This window comes from Equus przewalskii, chromosome 29 (genome assembly GCF_037783145.1).
Source record: "Equus przewalskii isolate Varuska chromosome 29, EquPr2, whole genome shotgun sequence".
NCBI classification, from domain to species: domain Eukaryota; kingdom Metazoa; phylum Chordata; class Mammalia; order Perissodactyla; family Equidae; genus Equus; species Equus przewalskii.
The window spans coordinates 40,115,810-40,130,947 of NC_091859.1; the positions used below are offsets into that span (position 1 = coordinate 40,115,810).

Sequence of the window (15,138 nt, forward strand, 5' to 3'; positions counted from 1 at the left end):
CCCTGCATCCTGCTCACTCCCAGTTGCACCTTCTACCTCTCATGACTAAAGGGACACCCTCCCCCCTCCTGCCGCCTCGCAGCAGGCCTCCTTATGCGTCAGCTCCCCGAGGTCTGGTCCTTCACAGCTTTGAGGCCTGACTTCCATCTGCAGGAGCAGGGGCAGGGCAAGGGCCCAGCTACCCCCAACTCAGGGCTCCCACAGTGGAGGCGGCGCTCTGCCTGCACCTTTGGGTCCCCTCCTACGGGGCAGCCTCTGCACTGCAGGCAGAGGTGTTGCCAGCTTTCCGAGATCTTCCCTCAGGTGGCCCCATGCGCGCTCTGCTTGCTGTTCTGTCCCCCTCCTGCGGCTGGCAGTAGGATGGACGTGAGAACGCTCCCCCAGACCCTGAGGACACGGGCCGCGCCCACAGGAGCAGTGAGGCCTGCCACGCAGGACTGCCTCCTTCCGCTGCGCCTCCAGCTCCCTTCTAGGGGTCTGTGCCCCTCAGAGCTGAATGTAACTGGTACCCTCCTGCCTGCAGCGCGGCCAGAGACCCGAAGTCCGGATGGAGGGGAGCTCGGTCTCCCACGGGTGCCCATCGCTCACAGCATTCAGCGGAGGGGGTGCAAACAGACTTGGAGTCATTCAAAAGCAATAACAAAAGTCTTTGTAAATGTTTGCAAACCTTTTTTTTTTTATTGCGGTAACATTGATTTATAACATTATTTAAATTTCAGGTGTACCTGGTTATATTTCGATTTCTGTGTAGAGTACATCGTGTTTACCACCCAAAGACTAATTACAGGTCATCACGGCACACCTAAGCCTAATCACCCCTTTCTCCTGTTTCCCTCCCCTTTCCGCTCTGGTAACCACCAATCCAATCTCTGTCTCTATGTGTGTGTGATTGTTTTTATCTTCTACTTAGGAGTGAGATCATATGGTATTTGACTTTCTCCCTGACTTATTTCACGTGGCATAATACCCTCAAGTTCCAAATGGCCGGATTTCATCATTTCTTATGGCTGAGTAGTATTCCATTGTGTATACACCACATCTTTATCCATTCGTCCCTTGATGGGCACCTAGCTTACTTCCAAGCTTTGGCTATTGTGAATAAGGCTGTGATGAACGTGGGGTGCATGTATCTTTAAGTATTCATGTTTTCATGTTCTTTGGATAAATACCCAGCAGTGGAATAGCTGGATCATATGGTAGATCTATTGTTAATTTTTGAGGACTCTCCATACTGTTTTCCATAGTGGCTGCATGAGTTCACACTTCCATCCACAGTGTACGAGGGTTCCCTTCTCTCCACATCCTCTCCCACACTTGTTTCCTGTCTTGTTTTTTTTTGTTTGAGGAAGATTAGCCCTGAGCTAACATCTGCTGCCAATCCTCCTCTTTTTGCTGAGAAAGACTGGCCCTGAGCTAACATCTGTGCCCATCTTCCTTTACTTTATATGTGGGATGTCTAACATAGCATGGCGTGCCAAGTGGTGCCATGTCCACACCCAGGCTCCAAACCAGTGAACCCCGGACCACCGAAGGAGCACGTGTGCACTTAACCACTATGCCACCGGCCGGCCCTTCCTGTCTTTTTAATTATAGCCATTCTGACTGGAGTGAGGTGATATCTCCCTGTAGTTTTGATTTGCATTTCGCTGATAGTTAGTGATGTTGACCATCTTTTCATGTGCCTGTTGGCCATCTGTGTATCTTCTTTGAAGAAATGTCTATGCAGATCTTTTGCCCATTTTTGAATTGGGTTGTTAGTTCTTTGCTGTTGAGATGTATGAGTTCTTTGTATATTTTGGATATTAACCCCTTATCAGATGTATGGTTTGCAAATACCTTCTCCCAGTTGTCAGGTTGTCTTTTCATTTTGTTGATGGTTTCCCTTGCTGTGCAGAAGCTTTGTAGTTTGATGTGGTCCCATTTATTTATTTTTTTCTGTTGTTTCCCTTGCGCAGTCAGACATGATACCTGAAAATATGCTGGTGAGACCAATGCCGAAGAGCGTACTGCCTATGTTTTCTTCTAGAAGTTCAATGGTTACAGGTCTTACATTCAAGTCTATAATCCATTTTCAGTTAATTTTTGTGTATGGTGTGATGGAATGGTCTACTTTCGTTCTTTTGTATGTGGCTGTCCAGTTTTTCCAACACCATTTATTGAAGAGACTTTCCTTTCTCCTTTGTATGTTCTTAGCTCCCTTGTTGAAAATTAGCTGTCCATAGATGTGTGAGTTTATTTCTGGGTGCTCGGTTCTGTTCCATTGATCTTTGCCTCTGTTTTTGTGCCAGTACCATTCTGTTTTGGTTACTATGGCTTTGTAGTAGATTTTGAAATCAGAGAGTGTGATACCTCCAGCTTTGTTGTTTTTTCTCAGGAGTCCTTTAGTTATTTGGGGTCTTTTGTTCCATACAAATTTTAGGATTCTTTGTCCTATTTCCATGAAAAATGTTGGAACTTAGATAAGGATTGCATTGAATCTGTAGATTGCTTTGGGAAGTAGGGATATTTTAATTATGTTAATTCTTCCAATCCAAGAGCACAGACTCTTTCCATTTCTTTGTGTCTTCAGTTTCTTTCAACAATGTTTTATGGTTTTCAGTGTACAGCTCTTTCACTTCTTTGGTTAAGTTTATTCTCAGGTGTTTTATTCTTTTTGTTGCGATTGTAAATGGGATTGTATTCTTGATTTCTCTTTCTGCTACTTCATTATTAGTGTATAAAAATACAACTGATTTTTGTATGTTGATTTTGTATCCTGGAACTTGACCATTTATTATTTCTATAAGTTTTTAAATAGATTCTTTAGGGTTTTCTACATATAAAATCATGTCACCTGCGAATGCTGACAGTTTCACTTCTTCCCTTCCAGTTTGGATCCCTCTTATTTCTTTTTCTTGCCTGATTGCTCTGGCTAAGACTTCCAATACTATGTTACATAAGAGTGGTGAAAGTGGGCATGCTTGTCTGGTTCCTGTTCTTAGAAGGGTAGCTTTCAGTTTTTCTCCATTGAGAATGATATTAGCTGTGGGTTTGTCATATATGGCTTTTATTATGTTGAGGTACTTTCCTTCTATACCCATTTTATTCAGAGTTTTTATCATTAACGGATGCTGTATTTTGTCAAATGCTTTCTCTGCATCTATTGAGATAATCGTGTGATTTTTATTCTTCATTTTGTTAATGTGTATCACATTCATTTGTGGATGTTGAACCATCCCTGCATCCTGGAATAAATCGCACTTGATCATGGTGTGTGATCTTCTTCATGTATTGTTGTGTTTGATTTGCTAGTATTTTGTTGAGGGTTTTTGTATCGGTGTTCATCAGTGATATTGGCCTGTAATTTTCCTTCTTTGTGTTTTCCTTGTCTGGTTTTGGTATCAGGGTAATGTTGGCTTCGTAGAATGAGTTAGGAAGCTTCCCCTTCTCTTCAATTTTTTGGAAGAGTTTGAGAAGGAGAGGTATTAAATCTTCTTTGAATGTTTGGTAGAATTCACAAGGGACGCCATCTGGCCCTGGACTTTTATTTTTTGGGAGGTTTTTTATTACTATTTTGATCTCCTTACTGGTGATTGGTCTATTCAGATTCTCTATTTCTTCTTGATTCAGTTTTGGAAGGTTGTATGATTCTAAGAATTTGTCCACTCTTCTAGATTATCAAATTTGTTGGCATATAGCTTTTCATAGTATTCTCTTATAATCTTTTGTATTTCTGAGGTGTCTTGTAATTTCTTCTCTTTCATCTGATTTTATTTGAGCCTTCTCTCTCTTTCTCTTGATGAATCTAGCTAAAGGTTTCTCAATTTTGTGTATCTTTTCAAAGAACCAGCTCTTGGTTTCATTGATTTTTTTCCTACTGCTTTTTAGTCTCTACTTCATTTATTTCTGCTCTGATCTTTATTATTTCCTTCCTTCTCCTGATTTGGGGCTCTGTTTGTTTTTCTTTCTCCAGTTTCTTTAGGTGACCTGTTAGATGGTTTATTTGGGATTTTTCTTGTTTGTTGAAGTAGGCCTATACCGCCATATACTTCCCTCTTAGAACAGCTTTTGCTGTATCCCATTGACTTCGGCATGTTGTATTTTCATTTTCATTTGTCTTCTGGAAATTTTTGATTTCTTCGTTGACCCAATCTTTGTTCAGTAGCATTTTGTTTAATCTCTACATATTTGTGACTTTTCTGATTTTCTTCCTGTAACTAATTTCTAGTTTCAGACCTTTGTGGTCAGAAAAGATGCTTGGTATTATTTCAATCTTCTTAAATTTACTGAGACCTGTTTTGTACCCTAATATGTGGTCAGTCCTGGAGAATGTTCCATGTGCATTTGAAAAGAAGGTGTATTCTGCAGTCATTGGATGGAATGTTCTATATATATCTACTAAGTCCATCTGGTCTAATGTATTGTTTAAGGCCAGTGTTTCCTTATTGACCTTCTGTTTGGATGATCTGTCCATCTGTCTAAGTGGAATGTTAAAGTCCCCTACTATTATTGTGTTACTATTTCTCCTTTCATGTCTGTTAATAATTCTTTTATATATTTAGCTGCTCCTATGTCATATCCTCTTGTTGGATTATTCCCTTCATCATTATGTAGTGCCCTTCTTTGTCTCATTACAATTTTTGTTTTAAAGTCTATTTTGTCAAAGTATTGCTACTCCAGCTTTCTTTTATTTGCCATTTGCATGGAATATCTTTTTCCATCCCTTCACTTTCGGTTTGTGTGCCTTTAGGTCTGAAGTGTCTCTCTCGTATGCAGCATATATATGGGTCTTGTTTTTTATCCGGTCAGCAACCCTATGCCTTTTAACTGGAGCATTTAGTCCATTGACATTTAAAGTAGCTATTGATAAATATGTACTTATTGCCATTTTGTTACTTTTTTTCTGGGTGTTTTAGTAGTTCTTTGTTCCTTTCTTCTTCTCTTGCTCTCTTCCCTTGTGGTTTGATGGCTGAAAGCTTTTTTTAAAGATACACTGTTTTTGGTGAGGAAGATTGGCTCTGAGCTAACATCTGTTGCCAACCTTCCTTTTTTTTTTCCTCCCGAAATCCCCAGTATGTAGTTGTATATCCCAGTTGTGAGTCATTCTAGTTCTTCTTTGTGGGATGCTACCACAGCATGGCTAGACGAGTAGAGTGTAGGTCCGCGCCCAGGATCCGAACCAGTGAACCATGGGCCACTGAAGCAGAGCATGCAGACTTAACCACTCAGCCACAGGGCCGGCCCCTGAAAACTTCTGAAACAAAATTTTAAGAGAGAGTTCTTCATTGTGCCCCAAGGAACTTTCAGACTCAGTCCGTGGTGAAAATCGGGTTCTCACCTGGGGCCGTGGAAACATGCCTGGGGGTCACACGCCTGGAAGTGCTACTGGCATGTAGTGGAGGAGCCAGGACGGCTGCCCAGAAGTACAGGACGGTCCCACACAATGATGCCCAGTCCTGCCCAAAGGCCAGCAGGGCCCCTCCCCTGCTGAGAATGAGCGTAGAATTGAACATGAGAAACTCTATCCAGGATTGGACACAGGTCTACACAACAGCAACATTTAAAGATGAACTCAGAGCTTTCATTCCCAGTGAGGTTTTCCCACTATCACTGAATAATGAAAAGAACACCCAAAGAGGCTTAGCATTCCTCCCATTTAATATTAATGCAAAGAGTTGCATTTGTAGAGAGCCTGCGTGTGCTCCTGGGGTGGAGCGGCAGAGATGGCTCCATGAGGGTGGGCCTGGCCAGACCAGGTTGTGGGCACAAAGCAGGCACTCAGTAGTCACTGTCTGAGGGGTGACTTGGGGGTGTGGGAGGAAGCAGGGCCCTCAGCCGCCCTTCCCATGTCCCATCCAGCTTGCTAAATAAAGGACACTCTTCCCCACCAGGGCAGAGGTCACTCACTCCCTGGCACACAGCAGGCACTCAATACTCCTGGGTAAGTAAACCAATGTGGGGCTGGGTCTCCCAACAGCTGAGTGTGTTGGGGGGTGTGTGTGCACGCACGAGAATGGCTGCCAAGGCCAACTGGGTCCTAAAGCCCTTTGGATTTCGTGACAAAGGAGCTAAGATTCTGGTGTGGTGGCCAGAGGCTCCCGGAGCAGCGGAGGAGCCTCTGGTACTGGCCTGCCTTGTGGCCACGCCAGTATGCCCACAGCACCCACACGAAAGGGCATCATGGCAACAGGCCAAGCCCCCAAGGGCCTCAGCACGTACCCACCAGGCGGCTGGTTCGGCCCATCTTAGAGGCGCCACCTGAGCTGGCAGGTGCTCTGCTCTGCCCACGTGGCGGAGCAGGAACTCAGGCTCTCCACATCACCAGCCCGGCACCGCTGCATCCTTATCCCCAGAATTCAAACGCGTTTCAAGGGGGAAAAATGGACAGTGTCATGTGAAGAAATACTCATATTTAGTGCTTTTTATGTGGCATTCCAAGCACTTTGCAAACAGTCCCTCCCAATCACTCAGAGGCGGCTAGACAGGAAGGCAGAGAAGGCACAGGGCAGAGCCACCTCCTGGGGGAGGACAGGCCGTGCTCCGCCCACCGGAGCCTCCACTTGAGCCACCCCCACCCCGTGGCCACCAGGGGGCGCCTACAGGTCCTGGTCCGTGTCCTCAGCCTCCATCGCTTCCACGGGGCTGTAGGCCTTCCAGGCCTGCAGGTTACAGTTCTTCAGGATGGTTCCCAGCTGCTTCCCAGGTCCCACCTCAAACGTCCTGGGGAACTCGGTGCCTTTCCTCCTCTCGTATATGGCATGCATCGTCTGCTCCCACTTCACCGGGGAGACCACCTGCTGGACCAGCAATTTCTGGATGTGTTTCGGATGCATGTATTTGTTCCCATTGACGTTTGAGTGGACGGAAACCAGAGGCTTCTTGACATCAATTGCCTTTAAAACTTGCGCCAGGGGCTCCACGGCTGGCTCCATGAGGCGGGTATGGAAGGCACCGCTCACCGGCAACATCTTGGTGCGTCTGAAGTGATACTTAGAGGAATTCTTCTGGAGAAACTGCAGAGCCTGGAGAAAAAAGAAAGGAGGTTTAAGCCAGGCAGATCTTAGAGGAAGAAACTCCGAGAGGCAGTCACCACTGGCACTGTCATAGTCCTGTGTACAGAATATGCTTCTCTCTTCACATCTGCACACGTAGTTCAGGCTGCAAATGACCTAGAGTGACAGACTCAATCCACCTCTTTATTCCGTTAAAATCAGCTGCATATTCAGTGTCCCACAAGTCCTCCTCCGGGGATCTGACCATTCACATGCCCCACCTGGGTAGGTGACTACTGCGTGGCTGAAAGAGATCCGAGGTTGGGAAACACGAGTCCTGTCCCAGCTCCTGTCATTCACTAGCTCGGGGCCCAGAAATATCACTCAACGCCTTGGCATTTTTTTTCACCCATAAAGTGAGCAGAGTTTCGTCTACTTCACAAGGTGCTGGGAAGTGACTGGCAGGAGGTGTGCAAGCATCTATAAACTAACAGTAAGTGTTCATCTTCAATTATAGTTCTGCTACCCTTCATAATGTTTAATAAACCTGTTTTCTTATCACTCCATAATCTTCAAGAAAAAAGTTCAGAAGGAGACTCGAAGCCTCATTTCACCCCGCAGGGTCTTTCCCATGAGAACTCTCCTCCGCGGTTTCTCTAGAGAAGAACTCTCTCTCTCCCTGAAACCAAAAACCTTCCCCAGGAGGGGCCTCGGCCCAGAAGGGGCCTCTGGGGCTAACAGGCCCAAATTTGGAAGTGTTGGCAAACAGCGTAATTTGCAAATATCTTTAAAATAGTATATTCCTAAGAGACACAGCCCACGGCCTGCCACGCCGACACTGGAGGCCCTTCATCCCTCCACTGGGATCTCAAGGGCTCCCTGTGCACTAAACCCTCTGCTGTGTCCCTTCAACCCGACAGCAGCCACGCACAGCCTGATGAGAGGCTGGGCCAGCTGCTCCCTGGAAGACTGAAGGTAAGCCTTGTGGTCACAGCAGCTGCACGACCTCAGGCAGTGGCACTTTACCTCTCTGTGCCTCAGTTTCCTCATCTATAAAACGGGGATGACAACAGTAGTTGTCTCATGGGGGCATGGATCGAACGCTGCTTAGGCACATGTGCTGTATAAGGGTTAGCAATCATTATCATCTTGTATACCAAGCCCATCCATGTCTACTGGAAAAAACATAACGAGGCAGCTCTTTGTGTCCCCAGAGGGTAGGAGGCACCAGGAGTTTTGGCTGGATGGTGCTCGTCTGTCCATCTCCATGGACCCCTCCCTGCAGGAGGAGCATATCCTGCCCACCCAGGCCCGGCCAGCTGCAGCCTGTGGCTCATCCCATCCAGCCTCCTCTGCCTCCTGTCTGTCAGGACTCCAGAGCCGCTCAGGGCGGGGAGGGAAGTGGAGCAGAGCCCAGCACAGTGAACCGCACCACATGTGCACCACACCTGCGGGAACCGTGGAGGTTTGCACTGTCTGTCCCTGCAGCAGTCTACCCTGTCCTGACTGACCAGGTGCTTCATGTCCACTGTCACCTCCAGTCTGTCCCGTCACACTGAGGGACAAGCCCCAGGAGCATCTCTGAACCAAGGCCTCTTGCAGTCCCCAGCCCATGCCCTTCCCAGCATGCCTGGGCTGCTCTGACCACCGGCATCCGTGTGGGTGACACTCTGTGGCACCTCCTGTGTCATTTCAGCCGCCTCAAAGTGCTTTCCCTGTAAGGTCTCTGCACTCATCCAACTCGAGGGAAGACCGCAGGAGTCAAGGCCATGGCCTCAGGTCCAGCAGGCTCCTATGCGGCTGGCCCTCGGCCAAGGCACTGGTCTAGCAGAGACCGAGCCTTCTTCGATCAGTTGTTGGATTTGGGCTCTGCTGCTCAGGGGAAGCCCTGTCCTCAGCTCAGCTCTTTGCGGTGGCACTTCCAACAGCACCAAGAGGCCAAACCTGGGAGTCCCAGGAGTCGTCATCTGGACCGGATGCCCACCTGGCTGGGAGCCTGCCCTGGCTGGGGGGAGATTCCTGCCCTGGCTGGGGGCCCCTCCTGGCTCCCTTCTGGGTTACTTTCTAATGGGAGAGAGCAACTGCCTCCGTGAGTAACTTGGGGCCACTGTAACTCATCTTCCCACCATCTCAGAACTGTCACAAGAGGGACCACTCACTGATTCAGAGGAGACACACGAGGTCACCTGGCACAAGGGCCAGGCCTTGAAGGGGAGGATGAACGGAAAAGGTGAGTGGAGGAGACACAGACGCCAGCGTGAGACAGACGAGTTCCAGGTCTCCTTCCACCATCTCCAAGCACTTGCCTCTCCCTCAGCTTCCTCACATCTAAGATGGGACTGAGACCCCCCTCCGCGAGCACAGGACTGCCGCTGGGGCCTGGAGAGGTGTAAGCACTGGCCCTGCGCCGCAGCCCCGCACAGGTCCCCACCCGCACTCCGCCAGCATTCCCAAGCTCGGCCCTCAGGATCTGCCCTTTCCATCGGGCGCACCCTCCTTCTCTGTGTGGGATGCCCTTCCTCTTGGCAAACTCATCCTCCAGGCCCCACTCCTGGGGCCACCTCCTCAGGCCCCTGCTGTCAGCCTGACCCTGCAACCTGGAGTCATCCGTTCACAGCCGGCCTTCCTGGGAGGGCAGGAGCTCTGGCTGACCAGTCTATGTCCTCAGTGCTTGCTGCACAGGAGCTGCCCGAGCAATGATTGTGGGGAAGAGAGAAGGGAAGGAAGGGCAGAGGAAAGGAAATTAACTTGGGTGCCAACACAGACCCGGGAGAAAGAGCAGGTAGGAGCAACCCTGTAGGAAGGGCTTCTCCTCTCTGAGGAAGCAACTGGGTCAGCGGCCGTGAGAAGCCCCGAGTGCACCAGGCGAGGGCCTGGAGACCACCTGGTCCAGCCCCTTCACTTTCCATAGGGGGCTGGGCAAGTTGCCTGAGGTCCCGGTCTGTATGAGGTGAGGGGGACAGTATCCCAGCCTCCTGCTCCCTGTGCAGTGCTCGCTCCACCACACACTCCCCAGGCCCTCAAATACTTCCCAAGATCTCGGCTCAGCCGAGAACCCAGCGCACTACTGTGGGCTCACAGGCGTGGAACGGCTCCCACCTTCTGCAGCGGACTGGGGTCTGTGAGGACTGTGCCCGTCAACACCCACCTCCAGGTGTCCTGAAATCACCCTGCAGTCGGGAAAGAGGTAGTTGGCCACCTCGCACACGGGGCTCTCTATGCCCGCAGCCTTGCAGTGCTCCCGGGCTTCCAAGCAGGCGAAGGAGAACTTGGACTGAGGCCGACCGAGGACAGACAGCATCCCACTGGGGGCAGCTTCCGAGGCTTCCTGCATGGCCTCGGCTCGGACTTTCACTGCATACAGACCTATCCAGAGAGAAGGGCATTTGGAGAAATCAGGGCACGTAATGAAGGAGGGAAGCCCAGACCTGAAAGACAAGGCTAAGGTCCACACTGCGTGCGGGAGACACTCACACTGGTGTCCGCCGCCAGCCCACAAGGCCACAGTTGTATCTGTATCTGCTGCACAGACAGAGACGCCGCCACCACCATGGAAAAGCAGGTGCCGTCCCTGGCACTAACGAATTAACCCATGGCTTCCTGCCTCACAGCGGCTCGGCGCAGGACGGGCTGCTTAACCAGGGGTGACTGTGCCCCCAGGGCAGTGTCTGGACCCCATTTTTGATTGTTACAACGGGGAAGGGGGTCTGTGCTACTGGCATCTGGTGGGTAGAAGCCAGGGATGCTGCTCCACGTCCTACAATGCACAGCGCCCCTACAACAATGAATTATCTGGTCCAAAACACCCGCAGTGCTGCTTCTGAGAAATCCTGCTGTAGGGTGAGAAGGAACAGACTTTGAGCTACATTGCTTCGGGCAAGTCATGACCTCCCTCCAAGCGAGAGTTTTAGATAGTAAAATGGGGATAATAATATCTAATCTGCCTGGCTTGTTGTGAAAACTGGGATTTCTTTCTTTCTTCCTTTTGGTGAGGAAGATTCACCCTGAGCTAACATCCGTTGCCAATCTTCCTTTTTTGCTTGAGGAAGATTGGCCCTGAGCTAACATCTGTGCCAGTCTTCCTGTATTTTGCATGTGGGACACCACCACAGCATGGCTGATGAGCGGTGCATAGGTCCATGCCTGGGATCCGAACCAGTGAACCCCGGCTGCTGAGTAGAGCATGTAAACTTAACCACTACACCACTGGGCTGGCCCTGGGAATTATCAATTTGGTTATTACTTAAGAGAAATCGTGTTGAAGAGGAAAAACAATCAAGAGGCATCAAGATACTTGGAATGATGCACAAACTACAAACTGGTCCCTGACTCGCAGTCTCACAATTACCATAAATCAAGCAGTGCTGCCCTCACTAAGAGCTGGAGAACCTGACGCTGCCAAGGCAGGCCACCCGAAACGCGGGCTCCTGGGTCAGCGTGGCTCCAGCGCAAGGTGAGAGGACAGGGCTGTGCCCAGGCAGGCAGCTCCAATGACCGCCACGTAAGAATGGCCTGTGATGACTGGACACCCATTGTCCTGGTCCTGGGTCTGCTCCCTCGGGGGGAAGGGCATGAGCAGACCAAGGGAGGTGAAGGGGCAGCGCAGGTTTGATGGGACAACGGGGAGGGTCTGTGGGGCACTCCTGTCCCCTTTCTCTCTAACACATCTCCATTCACTCGGCAATCACGCACAGCTGTACTGGACTTTCAGCCTCCTTACGCAAGTGGAGCTGTGGAGCAAATGTGTTAAGAGCCTGTGGCAGGAAGTAAGACAACATAGAGGAATGTGGAGAAAGCGTGTGGAAATCCTCCCGTGCAGCCATTAAATAAGTATGCAAGATGCCGAGTGAAAAAACTCAACACAGAATGTACACAGGCTCTAATTCTGCAAATTATGTACACATAAAACTATGTGTAAAATAGTTTTATTAGGATGTGGAACTATGAAACTATTTTCATTTCCTATAATGCTTTTTAAAAAAACACTGAGGTAAAATATAAATATACAATATCAAATTATAAAACATAAAACACCTGTATCCTCTAAGTAACCACTCCCCATTTCTCCTTCCCTCCACCCAGGAACCTCTAATCTGCTGTCTCTATGGATTTGTGTATTCTGGACATTTCATATGAGAGAGATGACACACTACGTGACCTTTTGTGCCTGGCTCCTTTCACTCAGGATGTTTCTGAGGTTCATCCACATTGGAGCAGGTGTCAGTACTTCGCTTCTTTTTATGGCTGAATAGTATTCCATTGTACAGATAGACCACAATTTGTTTATCCACTCATCTGAGGATGGACATGTGGACTGTTTCCATCTTTAGGCTGTTATGAAGAACGCTGTTACAAACATCTGTGTACAAGTTTTCTGCGTGGACATGTTTTCATTTCTTGGTGATACACCTACAGGTGGAACTAGTGAGTCGTACAGTAACTTATGTTTAACTGTTGGAGGAACCACCAAACTGTTTCCCTCAACGGCTGCACTGGTTTACGGTCTCACCAGCCATGTGTGAGGTTCCTGTTTTTCCACAGCCTCGCCAACACTTATTATTTTCTGCTTTTTGTTCCGTCTTTTTAAATTAAAGCCATCCTAGTGGGTATGAAGTGGTACGTCATTGTGGATTTTGTTTTTTTTAATGGCATTTTTTTTTTTTTGAAGAGACAATTTAGATTTTTATTTTTTTTCCTTTTTCTCCCCAAAGCCCCCCAGTACGTAGTTGTATATTCTTAGTTGTGGGCCCTTCTAGTTGTGGCATGTGGGACGCTGCCTCAGCGTGGTTTGATGAGCAGTGCCATGTTCGCGCCCAGGAGTCGAACCAACGAAACCCTGGGCCGCTTACAGCAGAGCGCACGAACTTAACCACTCGGCCACGGGGCCAGCCCCCGTCATTATGGTTTTGATTTGCATTTCCCTAATGATCAGTGATGTTGCATATCTTTTCATGTGCTTATTGGTCATTTGGATATCTTTCTTGGACAAATGTCTATTCAAGTCCTTTGCCCATATTTATCTATAAGCAAAAATGTTGATCTGTTTTAACCATAAACAAAAATCTTAAGAAATGAAACTGATATGGCTCAAGATCAAACATTCAATTACTTTTTCATTTAATGCATATTTACTGAGCTTCTACCAAGCAATAGGCACTGGAAGCATGTGAACAGACTAAGAACACAGGGGATAAGGGAGAGACAGTCAAGCAAGCAGATTTCATGAGATTACCAAAAGAAAGGAAATCCCAGATGAACCCTTCAGGCTTAAAAGGGAATCTAGGTGAAGTCTGATCCTCGGGTTCCAATGTCATCCCCATCCACGTGCTCCCTTCTTTATCACCCCAGAATGGGTCCACAATCATTTATGGCAATGTCCCTTGGCCCCAGTGAGCCCAGGAAGACAACACCCCTGCACAAAACCAAACCCCTTTCTGTGTACCTTCAGAAAATTCCATGGCTCCGGCAAACACTAGGGCTGCAAATTCTCCCACACTGAATCCAGCAGCAGCAACACAGTTCTCAATAACCTGTGGTGACAGATGCAGAACGTGAGGCCAAGTTCTCAGAGAGCTCCATCCAGGGCTCTGCACTTGAGAGCTGGCAAGGTGCTCAGTGGCTCAGTGAGCCAGGTCCCACTGGCCTGGTGCTCCAGCTAGATGAGGAGACAGAGAAGTGGCTTTGACACTCACTGATGCGGCCCCTTTACTGATGAGGAACTTCCCTGGCAAGGTGAGTTAAACCCAGCTCGCTGACTCTGAGTGGGAGGTGAGACTCCAACCCAGGGCTCTGGATTCCATCGCCTCTGCCCTGGGGCTGCCTCTCAGACCGATGGAGCAGGAGGGAGCTCAGCACCGAAGTCAAGAGCATGACTTTCAGAGTCACAAAGAGCCGGATTCAGTTCTCAGCTTGGGAAAGTTCCCTAATCAACCTGAAGCCTCAGCTGTCTCATCTGTGAAATGGAGAAAGAGCAGGACCTACATCACAGGGCTGCTGAGAGAATCACATGAAGATAATGTCTCTAAAGTGCTTAGCACAGACCTGGCCCAGGGCAAGCACTCAATGTTATTCACGACTCAACAGGACCACATAACTAACCCTTTAATATCACCAAGTCTCCTTTCCCCATCCACAAAATAGCAGTATTTACCTCACGAGGCTGTTACAGGGCGAAATGGGGAAAAGGGTTTAAAGAACTAGCTTAATATTTACTATTTTGATATTATGAAGTATCAACAGCAATCAATTCACACCTTCAAGTGAAGTGACCGTCTCAGATATCATCTTCTCAATGATCATTTAGGGATGAAGCTGAATCCCCCTAAAATCATTTAGCAACTAATTAGATGATTAAGGATCATTTAAAATCACAGCCCGGCCCTCGACTCCCCAGCCTCCTTCTCTGTTCTGTTTTCCTTTCTATAACACTTTCCACCTCTAACACGCTATGTTCTTTACATCGTATATTTATGATGTCTCCTGCCCCGAAGATGCAAGCTCCGCCTGTAGCCCCAGCGCCTAGAACAGGGCCTGGCCCAAAGCGGGTACTCGTGAGAATCGGCCAGGAGTCAGCCGCGGGGACACTCCGGCCGGCCCCGGGGCCTCGGGCCTCACCGCGGGCTGCAGGTGATGCAGCTTCTCGACGGCGGCCAGCGAGGCCACGAAGACGGCGGGCTGGCAGTGCGCGGTGCGGTCCAGGGCCTCCTGCGGCCCGCGCAGGCTCAGCTCCAGCAGGTCGTAGCCCAGCACGCGGCGGGCGGCGGCGTAGAGCTCGCGGACGCGCGGGTAGCGCAGCAGCCCGCGGCCCATGCCCACCACCTGGCTGCCCTGGCCCGGGAAGAGCAGCACGGAGCACTGGCCCGGCAGCCGCCGCGCCGCCGCCGCCCGCGGTTCCTCCACCGCCGCATCGCGCAGCAGCTCCGCCACGTCCACCGCGCCCGGCGGGGGCCGCGGGAAGCTCGAGGCGCCGCAGCCCCGGGCCCACGCAGCCCGCGCCACCCGGACGTTCATGGCGAGGACACGCGAACCCCGCGCGTTACCGCGGCGACCGGGGCCCGACTGCGGCGGCGCGGTCCGTGGCTCATTTCCTGCCGGGCGGGTCAGGGCACCCGAGGGCGGAAGGAAAGGTTCCGCAGTTTCTGGTTCTGCCCTGGGCCCTAGACCCGGC

The 15,138-nt window shown here is 49.5% G+C and overlaps 1 protein-coding gene across 1 annotated transcript; it reads right to left on the reverse strand.

Annotated features, from left to right (window-relative positions):
* Positions 1 to 6,374: 6,374 nt before the first annotated feature.
* On the reverse strand, positions 6,375 to 15,138 carry MCAT (malonyl-CoA-acyl carrier protein transacylase). The gene is made up of 4 exons (XM_008540546.2): positions 14,586 to 15,138; positions 13,414 to 13,501; positions 10,120 to 10,337; positions 6,375 to 7,001 (listed from the first exon to the last, which is right to left on the reverse strand). Exons 1-4 carry the CDS (start codon positions 14,979 to 14,981, stop codon positions 6,576 to 6,578), a joined length of 1,128 nt encoding a protein of 375 aa, XP_008538768.1. The 5' UTR covers positions 14,982 to 15,138; the 3' UTR covers positions 6,375 to 6,575.